This window comes from Arachis ipaensis, chromosome B7, assembly GCF_059453495.1.
Source record: "Arachis ipaensis isolate K30076 ecotype BB chromosome B7, ASM5945349v1, whole genome shotgun sequence".
NCBI classification, from domain to species: Eukaryota; Viridiplantae; Streptophyta; class Magnoliopsida; order Fabales; family Fabaceae; genus Arachis; species Arachis ipaensis.
Window position 1 is genome coordinate 29,705,830 of NC_142442.1, and position 24,198 is coordinate 29,730,027.

Here is a 24,198-nt window from a genome sequence, read left to right on the forward strand (position 1 = left end):
GCCAGCTTCCCACCCTTTTCTGGCGTTTAAACGCCAGAACTGGGCAAGGAATGGGCGTTTAACGCCAACTTTTCCCCCTTTTCTGGCGCTTGAACGCCAGAGTTATTCCTCTCTGGGCTCTTGATGTCCTCAGAGGGATTTTGGGCAGTGGTTTGGTTATCCTCTGTCATTTGTTCCTTTCTTGACTTTTTGCTATTTTGAGCTGAGTTATTCAATGTCTTCCCACTCCTTAGTTGGACAGCTTGGCATTCTTCTTTATCTGTTTAGATAGCTGCTGTCTTGTCTGATTCAATTGTGCTTCTATATTCTTGTTAGCATTTTTAGTGTCTTGGAGCATCTCTTTGAATTCTGCTAATTGTTTTTTCATAAGGAGTAATTGCTGATTAAGTTCAACAATCTGTTCTTGAGGATTAGGATCAGTAGTTACTGCCATAGCCTCTTTTTTTATGGAGGACTCACTGTTTGAGTACAGATGTTGATTTCTAGCAATTGTATCTATGAGCTCTTGAGCCTCTTCAATTATTTTTCTCATGTGTATAGATCCACCAGCTGAGTGGTCTAGAGACATCTGAGCTTTTTCTGTAAGCCCATAGTAGAAGATGTCTAACTGTACCCACTCTGAAAATATTTCAGAGGGGCATTTTCTCAGCATCCCTCTGTACCTCTCCTAGGCATTATAAAGGGATTCATGATCCTCTTGTTTAAAGCCTTGGATGTCCAGCCTTAGCTGTGTCATCCTTTTTGGAGGGTAAAATTGATTGAGGAATTTGTCTGATAACTGTTTCCATGTTTTTATGCTTGCTGTGGGTTGGTTATTTAACCACCTCTTAGCTTGATCTTTTACAGCAAATGGAAATAGTAATAATCTGTAAACATCCTGATCCACTTCTTTATCAAGTACTGTGTCAGCAATTTGTAAGAACTGTACCAGAAACTCAGTAGGTTCTTCCTGTGGAAGACCGGAATACTGGCAATTTTGCTGCACCATGATGATGAGTTGAGGATTTAGCTCAAAACTGCTTGCTTTAATGGGAGGTATACAGATGCTACTCCCATATGCAACTGTAATGGGTTTAGCATATGACCCCAGAGTCTTTCTGGACTGTTCATTTCCACTTATGTCCATAATGGAGAAAAGAGAATTGATATGAATTGCAAATAAATTATATTTTTATTTTTTATTTTTTATTTATTTAATTAAAAGTGACCGAAATTAGAATAAAAAAAATGGAAAATAAAATAAAATAAAATTTCGAAAAAAAAAAATAAAAGCAAATTGAAGACTAAATTAATTAATTAATTAAAAAGATTTTGAAATTAGCAATCAAAAAGATATGATTGAAAATTATTTTGAAAAAGATTTGATTGAGAAGATATGATTGCAATTTATTAAAAAAAGATATGATTAAAAATTATTTTGAAAAAGATATGATTGAGAAGATATGATTGAAGAAATTAAAAAGATTTGATTTTTGAAAAAGATTTGAAAAGATCAATTTTTGAAATTAGAATTTTGACTTGACTAAAAAGAAAAGATATGATTTTGAAAATCTTTGACTACTTTAATGCCAAATTTCAAAAATTATGAGTAAAATAAGGAAAATATATTTTTTTTTATTTTTGAATTTTAATGAGGAAAGAGAAAAACAACAAAATGACACTAAACTTAGAAATTTTATATCAAAACAGAGAGGACAAACAAGAAAATTTTGAATGTCAAGGTGAACACCAAGAACACTTTGAAGATCAAGATGAACACCAAGAACAAATTTTTGAAAAATTTTTAAGTAAATAAAAGCACAAAAACACACCAAACTTAAAATTTTTAGAAAATCAAACACAAATTTTCGAAAAATTAAAGGAAAACACAAGGAAGACACCAAACTTAGAATTTTTTAAAAATCAAGAAAGAACTAAGGACATGCAATTTCGAAAAATTAAAAGCAAATAAAAGCATGCAATTGACACCAAACTTAAAATATGAAACTAAACTCAAATAAAAGACTCTAAACCAACAAAAATAAAATATACCTAATCTAAGCAACAAGATAAACCGTCAGTTGTCCAAACTCGAACAATCCCCGGCAACAGCGCCAAAAACTTGGTGCACGAAATTATAATCACACTTTTGCAACTCCGCACAACTAACCAGCAAGTGCACTGGGTCTTCCAAGTAATACCTTACGTGAGTAAGGGTCGATCCCACGGAGATTGTCGGCTTGAAGCAAGCTATGGTTATCTTGTAACTCTTAGTCAGGATATCAATAATTCTCAGATTTAATTGTAAAAAGTAAAAGAACATGAAATAAATACTTGTTATGCAGTAATGAAGAATAGGTTGAGGCTTTGGAGATGCTTTATCTTCTGAATCTCTGCTTTCCTACTATCTTCTTCTTCATGCACGCAAGGCTCCTTCCATGGCAAGCTTTATGTTGGGCATCACCGTTGTCAATGGCTACTTTCCGTCCTCTCAGTGAAAATGTTCCAAATGCGCTGTCACCGCACAGCTAATCATCTGTCGGTTCTCGATTATGTCGGAATAGGATCCATTGATCCTTTTGCGTCTGTCACTACGCCTAACACTCGCAAGTTTGATGCTCGTCACAGTCATCCCTTCCCAGATCCTACTCAGAATACCACAGACAAAGTTTAGACGTTCCGGATCTCAGGAATGGCCGCCAATAATTCTAGCCTATACCATGAAGGTTCCAATCTTAGATTAGAAACCCAAGAGATACACACTCAAGCTTGATTTCATGTAGAACGGAGGTGGTTTTCAAGCATGCGTTCATAGGTGAGAATGATGATGATTGTCATGGATCATCACATTCATCAGGTTGAAGTGCGAATGAATATCTTAGAATAGAAGCAAGCGTGATAAAATGGAAAACAGTAGTAATTGCATTAATTCATGAAGAATAGTAGAGCTCCTCACCCCCAACAATGGGGTTTAGAGACTCATGCCGTAGAAGATACAATATGAAATGTGTAAAGTGTCATGAGGTACAAGATGAATCACTAAAAGTAGTTTTTATAGTAAACTGGTGACCTAGGGTTATAGAAAATGAGTAAGCTAGGGTGTTTAGTGTAAAAATCTACTTCCGGGGCCCACTTGGTGTATGCTTGGGCTGAGCATTGAAGCTTTCATGTGTAGAGACTTTTCTTGGAGTTAAACGCTAGCTTTTGTGCCAGTTTGGGCGTTTAACTCCAGCTTTTGTGCCAGTTCTGGCGTTAAACGCCAGAATTCTTGAGCTAACTTGGGACGCCTGTTTGGGCCATCAAATCTCAAGAAAAGTATGGACTATTATATATTACTGGAAAGCCCAGGATGTCTAATTTCCAATGCAATTGAGAGAGCACCAATTGAGCTTCTGTAGCTCCAGAAAATCTACTTTGAGTGCAGGGAGGTTAGAATCCAACAGCATCTACAGTCCTTTTTCAGCCTCTGAATAAGATTTTTGCTCAGGTCCTTCAATTTCAGCCAGAAAATACCTGAAATCACAGAAAAATACACAAACTCATAGTAAAGTCCAGAAAAGTGAATTTTAAATAAAAACTAATAAAAATATAATAAAAACTAACTAAAATATACTAAAAACATACTAAAAATAGTGCCAAAAAGCGTGTAAAATATCCGCTCATCAATGACAATAAAATAAATAAATGACTGTAAAATAATTTCTTGGCAAGGTATGAGAGTTTGGAATTTCTATCCTAGTTATCCTTATCAGGTGTTATGAGAATTGGATTTTTAATCCCACTTAGTTAAGTCAAGTGTACTAATTAGATTGATCCACAAGTCCTAGTCAATCCCTGTGGGAAGACTAGCTTTAGAGCGATCTAGATTAATTAGGAATCTGCCAATTTCAACCACTGCTGAGTTTGACAACTCAAGTGTTACCAATTAATCAACCAAGCCAAAAGGAAGAAAATGTAAATTATTAATGTAAATAAAGGAAAGCAATCATAATTCTGAAGTACCTCAAATTATATTAAATAGAAAATTAAATCTAAACATAAATGGTTCATGAGTCAATTTGGCAACAAAAGTAATTAAAGGAAAGCATTAGAATATCTGAAAGCAAAGGGAAATATAAAGTAAAGGAATATTGAACCTGATAAGGAGTTGGAATACTAAATTGAAATAATAAGAAATCCTAATCCTAAAACCTAAGAGAGAGGAGAGAACCTCTCCCTCTAAAAACTACATCTAAAACTATGAAAAGTGAATAATTGGAGATCTCTCTCCCCTATGGATGCATTTCCCCACTTCATAACCTCTAATCTGTGCCTTCTGGACTTGGATCTGGGCCAAAAAGGGCTTCAGAAATCACTGGGAGCGTTTTCTGCAATTTCTGGTGCGTGGCGTCTGTCACGCGTCCGCGTGGGTCACGCGGTCGCGTCATCTGGAGTTTTCCTTATCACGCGTTCGCTTCGGTCATGCGTCCGCGTCGTCTGTGTTCTGCTCATGGCGCGCGTCCGCGTCAGTCACGCGTTCGCGTCGCTGTCTTTTCGCACTGGGCATGCGGTCGCGTCATCCATGCGTTCGTGTTGCTGCCAGTTTCTTCAAAAACTCCATTTTGTGCTTTTCTTCCATTTTTGTATGTTTCCTTTCCATCCTTTAAGTCATTCCTGCCTTAGAATATCTGAAACTACTTAACACACAAATCATGGCATCGAATGGAAATAAAAGGTAATTAAAATAAATAATTTCAAAGCATAGGAAACATGTATTCACAAATATCACATAATAAGGAAGGAAAAGCAAAACCATGCCATTTTCATGAATAAGTGGGTGAGGGATTGAATAAATCTCTTGAATTGAGTACAATATATATCATAAAATATGGGTTTATCAGGCATTCAGGAGGCTTCGGCCTTATTTTCAAAGTCACACCATAAAAGTTTGGACAAACCAGCCCAAGAAGCAGATCCTTCAGAAAACAGATGTTGCGGACAGAATGGTTCAATGGGCAATAGAACTATCCGAGTTTGATTTGGGATATGAAACTCGGACAGCAATCAAAGCTCAGTACCTCACCAACTTCATAAGAGAATATGCAGGCGACCAAGAGGAGGCCTCCACAACTTGGGAGATATATGTGGATGGGTCCTCCAATAAGGTCGGGAGCAGAGCTGGTATAATATTGGTTGATCAAGAGGGAACTCAAATAGAAGTATCATTGAAATTTGAGTTCCGTGCTTCCAATAACCAGGCCGAATACGAAGCTCTAATCGCTGGGCTAAAGCTCACCAAAGAGGTAGGTGCCACCAAGGTGATAATCTTCAGCGACTCTCAAGTTGTGACTTCCTAGATTAATAGAGAATGCTAGGCAAAAGATCCCAACATGAAGAGGTACTTGAAAAAAACGCTTGAGCTTCTTAGGCAGTTCCTCGAAACTGAAGTCAGGCACATAACGAGGGAGCTCAACAACAGAGCCGATGCCCTTTCCAAATTGGCAAGTACCAAGTCAGGAAGAAATAATAGAAGTCTGATACTAGAAACTCTCCAGGAACCTTCGGTCACAAAGATGGATAACAGACTGGACATCTTGCCAGTCTCCGGCCTAGACCTCGGATGGATGACACCTCTGATCAAATATTTAAAATTAAACATCCTTCCCAAAGAGCAAAAGGAGGCTCAAAAGCTTAGAAGGGAAGCACAAAACTATACCTTGGTGCAAAACGTCCTTTATAGAAGAGGGATATCTACACCATTGCTAAAGTGCGTCCCAACCTCTAAGACAGCAGAAGTCCTAGAAGAGGTACACAACAGAATCTGCGGGAACCATCTCGGAGCCAGATCCCTATCTAGGAAAGTAATTCGAGCTGGGTTCTTCTGACCAACCCTACAAAAAAGATGCCATCGATTTTGTGAAAAAGTGTCAACCTTGTCAGATGCATGCAAACTTCCACGTCGCTCCCAAGAAGAACTCATTAGGGTACTTCTCCAAGGCCTTTTGCAAAGTGGGGATTGGACCTACTTGGACCTTTCCCTCAAGCGCCAGGACAAGTAAAGTTTCTTATTGTGGGAGTAGACTACTTTACTAAGTGGATAGAAGTAGAGCCATTAGCTACTATTACGGCACAAAGAAGTCGAAAATTCCTGTACAAGAACATCATCACCTGATTTAGAGTCCCACACTCCATAACAACTGATAATGGCACACAATTCACTGATTCTACGTTCAGAAGCTTGGTGGCTAGCATGAAAATCAAGCATCAATTCACCTCGGTTGAGCATCCCCAAGCGAATGGACAAGCAGAGGCAGCCAATAAAGTTATATTGGTAGGATTAAAGAAAAGACTTCAAGAAGCAAAGGGAGCTTGGGCTGAAGAGCTTCCTCAAGTATTATGGGCCTACCGAACCATACCTCATTCAACTACCGGAGAGACACCCTTCCGACTTGCTTATGGCATAGAAGCCATGATCCCTATTGAAATCAACGAGCAAAGTCCGAAGGTGAGTTTTTACAATGAAGTTGGTAACGCTCAAGCCCACAAAGAAGAGCTCGAGTTGCTCCCAGAAGTCCGAGAACGAGTCCAGATAAGAGAAGCAGCGTTAAAACAAAGGATAACAACAAAGTACAACCAAAGGGTCATTCGAAGAAGTTTCGCCTCAGACGACTTAGTCCTCATCCGTAATGACATCAGGGTGAACAAGTCGGGAGAAGGAAAACTCGCAGCAAACTGGAAGGGACCATACAAGATAGTTGAGGTCTTGGGAAAGGGCTATTATCGAGTGTCCGACCCAGGAGGCTCCGAGCTTCCAAGGTCGTGGCACGCTTGCAACATAAAAAGATATTATAGCTAGAAGCGTACCTCGCTTCCTGATGTACTCTTTTTTCCGACTTCATGATTTTTTTCCAGAAAGGGTTTTCCTTGAGGGAGTTTTAACGAGGTATCAAAGCGAGGACTAGGGACAGAAAAACCACTCCCTTAGTAGCAAAAGCACTTGTGTAAAGTCACGTCTCGTTAGTAATAATATCTCTCTCTTATTTATCTTTCTATTTAGAACTTCCATTTACCATTACTACGATACGCACGGACTTAAGCTCAAAAAAGCGCAAAAATCTATTGCTTGACCTAGATGGTCAGCAAAATAAAGCAACGAGGTACAAGTCGGTGTAAAGAGGTTATGAAAGACGATCCTAATAGCTCGGAAATAAGATAGCATACGACTTATAAGTCAGAAAGCCCGAGCAGAACGAAATGCATCGCAAAAATAACCTAAGTTATGAAAACGGTTCAATAAGCAAAGCAAAGTTGAAACGTAGGCAAATAAAGTAATAGAAAGCGAGAAATACGAAATCCCCTTAAAAGATCAAAGGCAGAAGTGTTCCCACAGGAATCTAACCAAAGTTGAGATTACTTAACAAAAAGTTTCTCAAAAGCCATACAAGATAACAGCCAAACTATCTATAAAAGTTTTTCAAAAGCTTTGCGAAACTCAAAAACAGTAAAAGATTTTTTTCACAAAAGGCCTAGTAATTTAAATACTTCAAACAAAAGTTTCCAGCAAAAAACACATGAATAATAAAAAGACTACTTTGTTAAAGGTTCTATCCAAAAAGGACCAGAAACAAAAATTGTTGTTTAAAGACCCTATTAAGGATCAAGTGTCAAAGGACATCCACAAGAATACATAAAAAGTGTTCAAAGAAAGGACCCACAAGTCGGGCTTTAATAACTTCATCACTTGGAAGCACCTCTTCGGCGTCAGTAGTCGGAGCCCCTCTAGGTTGAGAAGAAGAACTTGGCAGAATCCCCTCCATTGGTCTGACCTCACGAGGAGGAGATTCAATTATACACTAACCTGTCGTCTTCAACTCGGAGTCAGTCTCAGGACGTGGAGGCGAAACTATCTCCCCATTAATGACGACCTTGTCGGGATGAAGAGGTGATAAGTCCAAGTCGGGAGCAATAACTCCGACTTGTTGCTTCAAAACCTTAAACACCTCCTCAGTACCCTCGATGATAGAATCCTCCAAGTCCTGATAACTCTCCCCAAGCAGCTCCAACTCCTTTTTCAAATCAATATTGGCCGAAAAGGCCCTGACATAATTCTGTTCAGCCTTCCCCTTTAGGTCCTCAGCCATTGCACAAGAGGCCATCAATTGCTTCTTCTCCTAGCTTGGGAGAGTTCTTCCTTCATCTGGACATTCTCCTCCTGCAACCTCTTCTCCTCTTCTTGATACAAAGTAATTTGCCCTTGAAGGTGCTCCAAAGAAGATCGGGTAGCACTTAAAGGGGTTTTTTCTAATATATCAAGAAGAGAGGTACAAACTCCGACAGTCCGAATTCCTCCTCGGATCATAATTTGAAGATGATTACAGATAGCAGCATCATCCATAGCAATTTGGCTATGTGGAAGGATGTGCTTTCTAGAAAATTTTACTCTGTCAAAACCAGTGTCTCCGACGTTGGAGGCACCAGCTTCAGAGATCTTACGTTTCTTTTTCTCAAGCTCCGAGGAAGAAAGGACTGAGGGGACAGGAGAAGAAGGAGGAAGAGGAGGAGTGGGAATCGTATTTACCAAAATTGGATGAGATGAAGTCCCCAAACTTGAGCGTTGATGTCGAGGAGGAGTGGTAGAAGTTCCGACTTCCTGTGCAGCAGCTCGGGCACGAGCATTCCTTTTAGCCTCTTGCACCTTTTGGTAAGCTGCCTTTGATCCGCTTTTCATTTTTCTGAAGAAGAAAGTGAAAATGATTAGCACATAAGTCAAAGTAATCAGAAGTACGCCTACAAAACCAAAAACAAAAACTACCTAACTCGGTTCTGACATAGCTCGGAGATCCAAGAAGAAATTTTTTGGTATCCAGGTTTGGAGTCCGCCCCCAAGCCTTTTGGAAAAACTTGACCATGGCCTCCTCAACTTCCTCCAAATCTATCAAGTTATATTTTTCTACAGGGTTTGTCTCTACCCAGTATAAAGGAAATTGGGGCTCATTGTTCTCGTTTAAGAAAAAGGGGTGATGGCCTTCGACAGTCTGGACCTTGAAGAAAAATTTTTTGAAATCATGGAAAAATTCATCGAAGATGGAAAAAATTTTCCGACATTGAATAGCTCGGAAGGAAACCTACTGTTGTTTATTCTTAGCACTAAAAGGCTTTGTCAAATGAAAAAAATAGAAAAAGATCTTTAAGAAAATCGGAAAGTCAAGCCCTTGGCTGACAAGTTGATAAATTTTGAAAAAACTCCAAGAGTTAGGATGAAGTTGGGTAGGAGCTACTCTACAGCGAGACAACACTTCCATCTCGAAGTCGAAAAAAGGTAGGGTAACCCCTAAGCAAGTAAATAGGCAGTCATACATGAAAATAAAGTGGGGGTCAGAATCATTCATCCTCCCACAGCAAACTCGGTCCTCAAGATCTGGGGCCACTAACTCATATTTGGGTTCATCAGCATCAAGACTACAGATTCTATGGTGTTTCTTGAGTTCGATTTTGAAAACATTATCTACTATTGCCTGTTCAGAAAGTATAGAGGAGTCTACCCACCTCAACAAAGCCTCAGAAACTCGAGAAGACATTTTCAGAAAATGAAAAATATAAAAGTGATAATACCTATACTCGCACAAAGAAAAGAAGCCATAAAAAACAGGGTCTCGAAATAGGGCAGTTCTTTTTAAAAGTGAAAAGAAGAACAGTCAATAAACACAAAAGAAACGATTTTTGTAAAGGAAAAAAGCAAAAATCTCAAAGTTTCTTAATGCAAATAACAAAGGTACATTGAAGAGATATTCAAAATCCCGGCTCCCACGGGTGTACAGTATACTAAGTAAAAATAAAGGAGATACTGAAAAAACGATGCAAGACAAGAAGGACTAACCTTTTTTAGTTATAGGAAAGAGGAGTCCCAACGACGGAAAGATGAAGGTTGTAAGGCACCAACGAGTGAAAGACCAAAGGATTTGAGTAAGAAAATGAAAGAATAGAGAAAAGAAACGTCGAAGACGAAAGAAGAGAAAGAGAGATGAGGGAAATATATTTATAAGATACTAGGGGCATAATCATAAAATGGCTCAATCATTAAAAGGATGCGCCGTTACTAATATAACCGCCCTCCACGCGTAAATACAAAAAGCCAAACGGACGCGATGGTTGACAAGACACGACGATTGATAATTTGAAATCACGTCGGTTTTAAAATCAAAATCACGTCGGTTTTTTGACTTAAAAGGAGTACCTCGACCTAAGTGTCCCCGAGTTCGATCAATACTCGAATCCAACTCATATTGAAGATGTCGGATTTGAGTAGGGGCACTGTTCATACCTGCCTCAAACACAAAGCCAGGCCCAAATCAAGTTAAAAGGCTCAATCCAGCAGATTGGCCTTCACCGCTTGTCCGACCTCCTTCAAGAGGTCGGACTCGACGTAAGCTGGCACTTAACACTTATCTAAGTGAACAACTGCCTTCGTAAATCTCTCTCTCCCACTTCTAGAAGAGAGATCCCAACAACCCTAAGATAAAGGGACGGTTATCCACCATCAGAAATGGAACTACTTCAATGGTGGTTATTGGCTCAACCCATATGAATACCCTGACACACTTAGGTACATCTAAGTTCCAATATTCTAAACCTGCTTAACCCCTTACTGACTTAGGCATCAGAGTGTCTTTACAGGTATCACCCCCCATTCCTCAAAACACACAACTCGGACGGCAGCTTCCGGACAAGAACAACTCGAAGACCACCACCCTTTAGCGTTTGGACCTTTCATTCGAACCCAATCATCCGGTTTCAGATAACCCCCAGAACACTAATAATTATGTAAAGGGTTAAACATTAAGTACTCTAATATTTATATTTATTTTTGACAAACATAATTTCCAAAATATAAATGATAATAAGTTTTTGACTACGTTAAAAATGTGATAAAATAACAAAAAGATAAATAATAAAACGATTTTTTTATTTAACAAATAACTTATATTTTTTATTTGAATTTTTATAAAATTATTTAGAATGCATATAAAAGAGCCAAAATAAAATTCGATTTTTAGATTTTTTTTGCTTTAAACAACTTTTGATTATTCATAAAAAATTATTTAACGTAAAATTACTAAATTTTAAAAATAAAAAGGTGTTATATTTTTAATAATATTTGCAAAAACTTTGTATTAAAATTTGATCTCTAAAATAATTTTATAATGATCAAACTTCTCCAAATTTTAAAGTTTAAAGTGAAAAAATTGATAAAATTAAATAAAAAAAGAGCCTAATTACTTTTAAATTAATATTATGAAACTCATGCATTATAGAAATTACAAATTTAAAAATAATTTTTTAAAAATATATTTAATATTTTACTATTTTTATTATATTTTTAAATATTTTAAAAACTTATTATTCGTAATTCAAAAGAAATGTGTGCTGGATTTCGAATACTATATTTTGGTAGTTTTCTTACACATAAGATTCCTTACTTAGGTGGACATCATTAGCTCCATGGCTGCCTCGGGTTCTTGTGTTCCTTGAAGAGATGGCCGAATAGATTCAATCAAGAAACAAACAAAATAACATTACAAAACAAAACAAAGAGGCCAACGATGCTGCTAATAATGTCCACCATATAGAAAAAAGTCAGTAAAACATCATTAAATTCTATATTCTACACAGTAGATACGAATGTTAAAAGTAAAACCGTAAAACCTTTTATCGGGAATTAACGAAAAACGAAACAGGAGAGGATAAATAAGTCTTTAATTTTTTGTTTCATAAATATTTAAAGAATAAATGATTATTTATATTCATAAAAGATGAAAACATTGACATATATATCCACACTAAATCAAAACTAAACTTGTATTCACGCAAGATGTTTTTTGTGTGATAAAAGTATCCTATTTTTGGAAGGTTGGAGTACCATGTAGGGTACTTTTGTCACACGAAAGGCATCTTACGTGAGTACAAGTTTAGTTTCGATCTAGTGTGAGTATACATATCAGTGTTTTCATCTTTTATGGGTATAAATGGTCATTAATTCAATATTTAAATATCAAATACGAATGTTAAAAGTAAAACTGTAAAACTCTTTATCGTGAATTAATGAAAAATGAAATAGGAAATGACAAATAGGTTTTTGATTTTTTGGTTCATGAACATTTAAATATCAAAAGATTTGAAAATATATTTAAATTTTTTATTTTGTCAAAATTTAGACATATTGATTCTTGAGTTTAATTTGTCTTATTTTAAAAACTCTTCTACGTGTATATCTGTATATTGGTTAAATCACTACAACTGAAGCCACGTTTAATTTTTTTTTGTTAGATCTAATAAACAAAAGAATCAATTTATCTAAGTTTTGAGAATGTCAGAAATTTAAATATATTTTTTAATTTTTAAAAACTTAAATATTTGAGTAGCAAAAGATTAAAGACCTATTTATTTTTATTTTAAAACGAAAAATGAAGTTGACCCTTGAAGTCAAACCCAAGTGAATCCAACAGAGGAGGCTGGGCTGTCATGGACATGGTAAATCTACGAGGTGGTGCATTTCCCAAGTACCTCTACCACTGCCCCTTTTGTAAAGAAAAGATTTTAATTGGGAAAAGAGCGCCAAAAGGGTCCAAGTTAACTGTTTGTTTTTGTAACCGCACGTGCTTCACTCCTTGGAATTCTTGCCTGTTTTAACTTTGGAGATGGCAACTCCAAATCAAGTTGACGACAAAAGAGGAAAAACAATTTAGGGTTTGTATCTAAATAAATAAATAATTGAGACTCCAAATCAAGTTCACAACAAAGGAGGAAAAACAATTTAGGGCTTGTATCTAAATTCATAATAAATAATTGAGACTCCAAATCAAGTCGACAACAACCAGTCCTCATCACATCTTTCCCGAGTATGGATAGATATAGAATTTGTTTGGATAAATTTTTAATAAAAAAAAGTTTAAGTGATTTTTTAAAGATTTTTTAATAAATTTAATATAATTTTATATTTAAATATTTTATTTAAAAATATTTTTTATTTATTAATTATATTTAAATATAATAATATAAAATTATTTTTTATTTATTATATTAAAATATTTTTTATGTAAAAAATAAAAAAAAAGTACATTGTAATTTTTAAAAATATATTTTTTAATATTATTTTTACTATAAAAGTTTGCTAAACCCTAAATAATAAAGTATAGGACCATGTTGGAAACTCATATTACGTTGAATACTTCAATATATTGGATTACATGACCAATCGATTGAATAAGAAAAAATTCATATTTTAAGCACAAATCAATCAATTGTGTTATACTTTCAATGGATTGAATTCTGAAAAAATAATTCATACTGTCTTATGATATTCAGTCAATTGTGTTGTACGTCCAATCGATTGAATTGTCAACAAATACGATTTTACAAACTTTTACGAGTAAATACCCATAGTCGTCCCTGAGATTCACGCAAATACCCATAGTAATCCCTAAGATTCTGATTTTCTCATTGTAATCCTCCAGATAGAGCTCCGAGCACTCAAAGTGGTCCCTGGGTATATCTGATGATGAGTCATCACCGGAGCGCTGATGTGGACTCGGTTTGCTATGTTGGAGGGCTCCTAACGGCTAGCTGAGCTGGCGAATTTCCAATTTGTACCCAGATTGGTCCCTCCTATTATATGTAACTCGAAATCCCCAAATTCTCAAACACTTCATCTCTTCGTCTTCTTCATCTCTTATTCTTCTTCTTTCATACACTTCTTCATGTTCATACATTTCCATCTGGGGCTGCTACTCATGTCGATGATGGGTGGTGGTTGCACTGCAGGTGGAAGCTCTGTTCGTTCTCCATCTAGCTGGAACCGGACTAGAACGCAAACGAAGAGCAGAAGATCGGCCCCGCCAGAATGGTGCGGCTGTGGTTGCAGGCCAGTTCTCAGATGGTCTGGCACAGATTCGAATCCGAACAAACCGTTTTATGGCTGCTCCAATTATAATGTGGGTTAGAATAATTACTTGTGTTGTTATGATTCTCCTCCCCTGACTGTTCTTGTGTTGTTCCTCTGTGAACTTTGATCCTTTCTTGGTTACAGACAAGTGGGAAGAGATGGTGTGGACTTTTTGTGTGGGAAGATTCTGTGAATGAGGAACAGGTTGAAAAGTCAGAATCGTGTGGTGATGAAGTGAAGATGAACTTTGATTAGAGGCTTCGAAGGTTGGAGGAGGATGTCCAGATGTAAAAAGTGATTACCCAGTTGTTAGTGTTAGCTGTGTTTGTATTGATAGTGTTGTTGGTGATCATGTATTGTAAATGATGAATGATTTGGTGGTTTAGGTTCCCTATTAGCAACAAATGTAAAAAACTGCTTTTTGATGGAATGAAAAATGCTGTTAACTATGAAACTGTTGTTAAGATAAATTCTTCCATTGTTTATCAAAAAAACTGCTTGTTGATGGAATGAAAAATGCTGTTAACTATGAAACTATTGTTAAGATAAATTCCATTGTTTATCAAAAAAATAAAAAAAATTGCTTCTTGAATGGTAAACCATAAAGCATAGTATATTAAGAAAAATTCCATTGTTTATCAAAAAACAACAAAAAATGAAGGTAAAAGGCAGCCTAGAAACCATTATGCTGCTATCTGTAGTTTAATAAAAAATAAGGTATATCAAAAAGGCCTTTGGATCACAATTCACCATCTAGTCATTGTACGATGGAAAAGACTAATTACACAAAACAGAAACTCCTAAGTAGATATATCTAAAGTCTTCAGTTTTTCTTTCTTGGCGGCTTAAATCCTGGCGTTGGGATGAACTGCATCAAGTTGGAAAACTTTGAAGCTGTTGCTAAAGATGCACCCTGCAAGGGGTTTACTATTGGTGCAGTTGGTGGCAGAGATGATCGTCTTCTTGGTGACAACTTCGAAGGTCTTTTCGGTCCAAGATCCTATAAGAGAAAAACTTGGGCATTAAGTATGATTGATGCATGGAAATAATAAAAGCTTGAATATGTAAAATTTTAGTTACCTTTTGAGAATCCATAAATGCCAGACGCAGAAACGGTAATGCACATCAGGCATTACCTCTTTCACTGCTGATATGAGTCCCTACCAGATTCAGGAAACATTATACATATATAGCTTCAACAAAATGTACACATATATGCCCCTGACTTTGTATTTGTGACCCATAATAGTCCCTGACGTTTATGCTTATCCCCATAAAGGTTCCTAAACTTTACAATCGATCTCCATAAAAGTCCCTAACAGATATGCAGATAATCAGACAATGTTTCCCATAACAGATATGCAGATAATCCAATTCCTATTTGTCATTTCTAGCAGTAATGTTTCCCATAACAGATATGTAGATAATCATATGATAATTATATGAGCATGTATACTACATAGATAAGCATGTAAAAGATAAGCATGCGAGCATATGAGCATATAACAGATAAGCATTTAACCATCAATAATTAGAAGTGTATACATTATACCTTTTGCATATCTGATATGAAGCACCAGTCATGATCTTGATAGTAACCCAAGTCCTTATGAAGTGCATGAGTCTTAATCGGTTGGGGATTGACATCAACATCTTTAGCATTTTACCCCTCTCCACCATCTTTATCCAAGTACACAACTGTGTTACCTCCCTCTAACACCTCCGGAACTGACACTCCATGCTCGAAATATACATCAATCATTCCCTCATTTGTCCTAGCACATTTCACCATCTCTCTTATCTCTTTGTCGATGTTTACATTTCTCAAACCATTATCCAAGCCTTTTCCAGGCACATGCCACCAGCAGTGCGTTATGTCATTGTACCCAAGCTCCTTATGGTAGTTCCGTATGAAGAATATATCCAGCGTGTCAGTGTCTAGATCACCTAAACAGGCCTTGTTGTCCGGAGAATAAATCATAACCCCTTCTGCATTCTTTTTGAAATCACCCCCATGATGAAACATGATGTCCAACCTCTCCTCCATCTGCAAGAAATTTATAGTTTTTACTTAATACAGGCAGAATTTGAAAGCCTACTAATGCATTATAAAAAAATAACATCAACACCTCAAGAACACATTTTTGAACTATATCCCTATTTCATCCCTGTTTCATTCCGGTTAAATATAGCAACCCCACAAACCCTAGCCAGCCTACAAACCCTAGACACTACAACGACACCAAAACTCCCGAACCTCAGACACACAAATAACTTGCATATCAACAACCAACACTGAATCGAAAATGCAAAGTAAAAAAATGTGAGGGGGATTACCTTGAATACGATCACAAAGTTCGAACCTCTTGCTTCTGGTGATGGAGGGGAAGAACGAAAACCTCTCAACTTTTTTAACCCAGGGATTAGAACCCTACGGCTACGCCATTGATAAGTATACGAAGATGGAGTCAGAGGGTGGAAAAAGAAGAGACGAGTGAAGTTTGTATTGGCGAGAAAACTGATATTCATGCTAAATCACGTCAAAGCGGTGTCGTTTTTCGCTATCAAGGGCGCCAAACCAAAACGACGCCATTTCAGAGCCCTCCAGCGTGGCAAACCGAGTCCACGTCAGCGCTCCGGTGATGACTCATCACCAGAAATATACCCAGGGACCACTTTGAGTGCTCGGAGTTTTATCTGGAGGACTACAATGAGAAAATCGGAATCTTAGGAATTACTATGGGTATTTGCGTGAATCTCAAGGGCGACTATGGGTATTTACTCAACTTTTACTGATGTAACGGATCAAGGATAAAATTCTAATTGATTACGATTATTAAAACATTTATTACGATTAAGGAAAGATCTATTTTGTTATCATTTTTGTTTCTAATTGTTAATAAATATGATAGAAGAATAATAAAATAATAATTCATAAAATAGACGATAAATTTTATAATTAAATAATATATAAAGAACTATGTTTTAATTAAACTTAAATAAGAACTATTTTGTAATTATTAAAAAAATTTAAAAAATATATTTTATTATTGGACTATTTAATGGTCCAAACGTTTTGGAACCATCAAATCCTATGTCTCGTTAAAGAGATCATATATTTATACATGTAGTTTTAAAACAGGGGTGCTTTTGAAAGCACATAGAATGTACATTGTTATAGTTGATTTGTATTTACAAAAATTAAAAAATTTAATATAACTTATACTAAATTAACTTCCAAATTTAATTTACATTTATGTCAATTATAATTTTTCTTTTAATTTTAAAAACTCTTTTACCAACATAATTATTATTGTTTATGCTTATTGAAACTACTTTTTATTTGATTTATTAAACATAAATGGCCAGTTCTCTGGTGACATAATTAATGATACCAAGTAGTGCCTAAGTGTTGACCAACCAGTAGATGTGTGACACTTGGCTGAAGGATTATGAAGAGTAATTAGTGGTGAGAGCCATAAGTACGGGTAACTCTGGAAAGTTTACTGTGAGGATAAAATGAACAATTGACGTCTAAAAATTGACTCTTATATTGTGGACTGTGTACCAAGCCAACAAAAATATAAAAAACACTAGACTTCTGAACAAAAATTAGAAAAAAACCAAAGAAAAAAAGGCTTAGGTTATTCTGCTTTTTTTAGATGAAGATAGTAAATAATCAAATTTATAATACATGACTTCAAAGAAAAAAAATCCAATTTAGAAGCAAAAGGGAAAAAATAAAAAAGAAAAAGGACTAGGAAAACACCTCCATGACACTTCTTCTCTGTCTGAAAATCTTTCCATTTCTTTAATAGTTGTCGATTGTTTTTTTCTTTTTGACAAAATTTTAATATTTATATTAGTATTCATGAATACTATCGTATCTTACAAATTAAGGTCGTTTAATTTAAATGTTGTAACATTAATTTAAAGTTATATGAAAATGTTAATTTCTAAAATTGTAAATTTTATTTGTGTAATACATTTTTGAAATATTATCCAATAACATTAAATATTGTTTTATCTATTTTAAAATATTATCAAATTGAAAAGAGATCGGATCGTCTAACAATAATAAACGTTAGATATTGTTTTATCTATTTTAAAATCTAAAAAATTAAAGTCTAACTTTAAAAACTTCAATGATTGATTTAAGTAATTACTCTACATTTTTATTTATGTAAAAGAATTTTTGTTTAATTATTCATGTTAATTAAATTTATTTTTTTTATTTGTTTATTCTTAGAGGGGTTTAAAATTCTAGTATTTATAAATTTTTAGTGTTTATAAATACCAACAAAAATTTATTTTAATTTTTAAATATAATTTTGGGGTGAATCACCCAATTAAATTGGTTTGACTTACCCAAAAGATTGCATTGTCACATTAAATCAAATTATACACGTATGTCCAATTCTAGTAAATCCTTTTTATTTAAAATAATTAACTGTACATTTATACTAATTTATTTTAAGTCATATTGATTTATGTAAAGACATTTCTAAAATAAAAGTTATAATAGAATTAAGAAGTAATATTGAAATCAAACCAACGCAAAATGCTGATTTGTCCTCATTCTAAACTACTGATACAATATCTTTGGTAAAATTGCATAGTTCAAATATAATTTAATATTTATGGATATTAATAGAACAAACTATTTTTTACATTGCTTTCGTTGTGGCAATGTGTAGCAGTGTAGGTTAATGGATCGAGCGGGTGATAAATTGGTAGGTAATAAGTCAAAATTTTTTACTACGAATAAAAATCTAGTACTAAAAGTTTAGTAACTTATAAAATGCGAGAGAAATTATTTATATAAGTTATTTTATAGAAATTTTTTTATATATGAAAAAGAAAATGGTGATCTTCTTTAATATTAGTGTTATAGGTTCTTTGCATAAATGTGGGACAACATAAATCTTAGTTTCAACACGCAAATCATAAATGATGTATCCTAAACCATAAAACCTAAATCATAAACCTTAAACCTTAACCATAAATCCTAAACCCTAAATTTTATACCATAAAACCTAAACTCTAAATTCTAAAATCCTAAACATTTAAACCCTAAAATGACAATATTAAATTTTAAACCCTAAAGGGTAAACCCTAAATCATAGTGATATGTAAATAGTAAACACTAAAATTTTTTAATATACTTAATAAAGAATAAAAAAAATTTATAGTTACCATTACTTAATCAATTAACTTAGCCCGTTGAAGTTTATAAGGATGAATTCATTTACTTCACTTTAATATTTACTAATAAATAAAAAAAATTGTTACAAGCAGGGACGGATCTACTCTTACCGGTGTGGAGGCAAGCGCCCCATTACAATTTGGAATTTTATTGATTAGTATATAATAATAATATTTATTTGTCTCCACTAAATTATTAAATTTGACCCCACAATAATTTTTTATTCAACTTTCGACACTTGATAGTTAATTTGAGTAATTCATATTAGATGTCTATTATAATGATCAATTTTTAAATTTAAATAAGATTGGTGTTCTTTCTTAGAAATCGACTCGAAAGAATATTATCTATCCATTTGTGTTTCTTCTTTTGAAATTAGCTTTAGTTTTTTACAACTACACTAATTGAATGAACTTTTTCACCTATGAATATCATCAAGAGTTAATTGTATGAAAGTTGAGTTTTAAATGATTGTTCAACGACATATACAAAAAAAGACATTTTAATTATATTGTCAAGGTTTCATAATATGAATTATAAAAAATTAAAATTAAAATTATATGTTATTATTTAAATTACTATTTTAGTATTTTAATTTATAATTAGATATTTTGAAACCTAATCATATTTTATAATAATAAAATATAATTATAACAATAATTATACTACATACACATAAAATAATCACTTGTACAAAATAAATTTTAAAATACAAATTTAAAATATAAAATACACATTAAAAATAAGTTAAATAATATATGTATTTATATACAAATCTAGTAGATAATTCGATACCTAGTTTTTTTTATGTAAACTTAATATTTTTATTATAAAAATTATTATCATGTTATATATATTTCGCCCCCACTATCAAAATTTTCTAGATCCGTCACTAGTTACAAGATATTTATTGTGATATTTAATTCTCAAACATAAATTACAGCAAAAAACGTTACTTTAAAATAAAGAATCTTCATATATGGTATTTTTATATAAGGCAAAACATTGAAATAAACTAAAGTTATGTCAAAATTATGTGAATCACCCAAAGCCAAAACTATTATGCGCATTTTCTTAATAGTCATTTTTTAAATAAATTGATATAATAGATATATTCGATTTAGCAATGTTAGCACTAAATCGAATCAGCCTGATTCGAGTTAGTAGATATATATGTAAATTGAGAGGGATTGATTTGATTTATGCGTGATTGTTTAGATCTCCTAGCCAATCGAATGAGCTTAATTCGATTTACGCAATAATTCCAGCAACCAAGTAAATCGATTGTATGTCTAAGTCGATTTACATGCACGTAACCTAATGAATAAATTGACATTCCAATTCGATTTATTATGTGTTCACCAAAATATATGAATAGATGTATGTTATTTCGATTTATTACGATGCAAACGTAAATAAGGAGTACATATAATAATATCCATAATGAATATAATAAAGAGTACATTTAATTACAAAAAAAAATAATTATAAATATTTTCTATAAATTATTTAAAAATCTCATTGTAAATAATTAGTATTAACTACGTTGATCTTTTAGCATCCTTAAAAAAAAATACTAAGAGTGAATTCTTTTTATCAATATTAGTTAATATTTCGCGTTAATAAGTTATTTTTATATTTTTAAAATTGTTACGTGTAACCTGAGATTGGTGGATTGGTCTTGAAGGATTGGCCCAAGCGTCAAGAGGAGGTAGTCTCCGACTTGGTTTGTGTCTGGGAGTCGCCGTCCGACTTGTGTATGTGAAAGAATGGGGTGGTACTGCAAAGACACTCTGATGCCTAAGTCAGTAAAGGGATAAGCAGGTTTTAAGAGTATTGGAATTTGGAGATACCTGAGGGGTGTCAGTGTATTTATAGTGGTGAACCAATAACTACTGTTGGAGTATTTTCACCTTTTAAAGTGGATAACCGTTCCTTCATCTTAGGTAGTTGAGATATGACTCCTGGAAGTGGGTTGAGAAATTTTATGGGAAGTTATTTATTTGAATAAGTGTTATCTGCCAGTTATCCTCCTACCCTGACTTCTTAGGGAAGGAGTCTGTGTTGAATCCGACCTCTTCCGAGAAGGTCGGTGGGAAGCGAAGGCCAATCTTTGGATTGGGCCAATCTTTATATTTTAAAATTTATGAGTTAAATTTAAGTCTTTAATATTTAAAATTAATGAAATATTTGTCAAAATATAATATTTTATATGTTAGTTAGCATTTAATCTATTGACCACAATAATATCTAGTTTATTGATTGATTTTCATATGAAAATATTTTTGTTCTATTTAGGGTTTAACTTTGGTAAAACATCAATTATTAAGTAACTATATTATTATTGGTTGAAATTAAAATTTTTATTAAATAAAGGTTTAATGACTTTATTGGTCTCTATAGTTTCGCAAAATTTTTAATTAGATTCCTATACTTTTTTTTTCTTTTAATTTGGTCCCTGTACCAATTTTTTTTTTAATTAGGTCCTTCTTGGTAGTAATTGACTTAATTGTATAGGGACCCAACTAAAAAAAATTAGTGTAGGAACTCAAATAAAAGAAAAAAAAAAGGTGTAGGAACTCAATTAAAAAAAAAAATTTGGTACAAGAACTCAATTAAAAAGAAAAAAAGTATAAGAATCTAATTAAAAATTTCACAAAATTATAGGAACCAACATGATAATTAAACCTTAAATAAATTAATAATTACTACACAATATACAAAATATATGATGAGCATTGAGAAATTTAGTGTCGTGTTTTTTTAGGGTAGAATATCATTTATCGACATAAGTTATGATAGAATTACTTATTTTTATTATTGATTAAAAGATAATTAGCTTAATTGCGATGATTAATACCATGTATTATTATTATAGTTATTATTATACATTTAATGTATAAATAAGTCATGTAAGACGCACATTATTACTTATCAATATATCAATATTCTTAAAGTATAAATAATGTATTATTTTAATATAAAATATTTTAATGTTACAAGCTTTTCCTTTACTTTGATATGTTTATAAAATTTTTGAATATTTTCTATGCTAAAACTTTTTATCATAATTTTTTTCCCATAGAAATAATGTCTTGGCTTTGTGAAGGTGGTATCGCAAAATACTATGTATAAAAACAGCGAACCTTAAATGATGATGTGTGGTTATAACCTTCTGCTTAATCAATCTGTCGTAGCTGCGGATCATGTCAACTCAGTTGCAGTTGTCATGTGCGACTGTCACATCCACTTATCAACTCCACTTCAAAGGATCATGCCACTGACTTGAAGTTAAAAGTCTGACCCGGATTATCTTTGGTTTTCTGAAGTTAAAGAACTCTATTCTTCTTTTAGTGATAACGTAAGTAAATAAGAGTAATTGGGCCACACTGTTTCATTTCATAAGTGATAGATATGGAGTCTCCAAACAAATAATCCCTCCATCTCCGTTGCACGTCATGGTTGCTACACATATGCATGCCAACTACGTTGTTTATATTTAAAGATCACGCAAAAGTATACATTGTTAAAGCTTTGCCGAGTTCTGGCAACTACTGCGAGAACTACACCAGTGAAGGTTTAGGCACTGTTTCCGTACAACTCCAAAAGCTGAAACATGTTCTCATATCCAGCTCATTTGCCTGCCTTCTTTGTTAGAATTCATCATGCGAATATTCACTACTAAATGGATACCACGGGAAAAAAGTTACTTACTGAAATAGATTGTTTATTGTTTATTCCCACCCCCTGATTTTACCATTGTGGGGGCATACTTCAAATGAAACTCCCCACCTTCATTCTTATTTTAAGTCTTTTAGTTATGTCTTCATTTAATATGCTTGAAGTACTTGGTGCGAAAATGTCTATCACATCTGTCTCTGAAATTCTTTTTTTCAAAGAAACATTAAATGATTCAACTGATCTCCAAAAAGTTAAGTAATGTTATGTGCATTTCATCATTGTATAGGAGTGTAGCTATTTATTGTAGTTAGACCATATTTATTCCACTTGTTTATGTTCATATCTTTCAATTAATATGACAAATTTCTGTACCTATGTGATTAAAGACTCAAGTATATAAATACCTGAAATCACTTTCAAAAGATAGTTAACGAAGTTTTTGTATCTTTTTTAGTATATGAATGAAATATGTCCACGATTTAAAAATTTTTTATGTTTCGATAATAAAAATATTTGGCTGGTTTTGCACAAATTAACGTCTGCAAATATGTAAATATTTTTTTTTATTTGATGACAAATAAGTAAAAAACTAATAGTACTTTTATAGTGAAAATTTTAAATAAAAAATTAGCGATCTTAAGTTTAAAATCCACCCTAGTCAAGGTGAAGTGTTTTACTATTATTAATAAGTCATTATATTTTAATTTCATCCCATTTCATTGACAGTCTTCTATGTTAATATTTTGGTTGAATCAAATAATGGTATAATTATTCTGCGTATTATTGAACAAATTAAAGAGAGTACATGTTTTTCTTTGATATTAAAAGAAAGTACATATTTTTTTTTAATAAAAGAGAGTACATGTTATTAGTAACATTCGAGAACTTTTTGTGTTGTCGGGTCCAATCACACAAAAAAAGGAAGCAGTTCTAAATACAACTAATTAAAAAATTCATCACCACTCTTGACCAAATTTTTTTTTTTATATCACTACTCAATTATTCGGCCCCACAATATTAACCCAATAGTAATCGTAGTGAGGCTTGAATCCGTGAAATGGCCTGTTACATCAGTGAGAGTCTAGCGAGCCGAACAAACACAACCGCGGTGTCACTCTCTTTATCTCCATCGACGCAGAGAGATTTAGCCCTATATGCATACCTTTTAGAGGTTCTTTGTTAGGATGGGTTACTGCACCGTGTGAGATACCCTCACCGAAGAATACATCCTCATCCTGAAAATAAAGAAACCCTAAACCATCATTTTCAAGTCAGAATTATGTATTCCAACCTGATCTGTGTGAGCAGGTACTTCGAGTGCAAGACGTTGCGGCGATGGACAAAGAACAGATCAAGGAACCGGCTTCGTTGTCAGCCCCGGGAGCTTTCGCTGCACCGTTATAACAACATTCAC

The 24,198-nt window shown here is 33.7% G+C and overlaps 1 protein-coding gene across 1 annotated transcript; it reads left to right on the forward strand.

Moving 5' to 3' along the window:
- Positions 1–5,348: 5,348 nt before the first annotated feature.
- Positions 5,349–5,843, forward strand: LOC148550702 (uncharacterized). Its single transcript, XM_088494586.1, has one exon. The coding sequence runs from the start codon at positions 5,349–5,351 to the stop codon at positions 5,841–5,843; it is 495 nt and encodes a 164-aa protein (XP_088350712.1).
- The last annotated feature ends 18,355 nt before the right edge of the window (positions 5,844–24,198 follow it).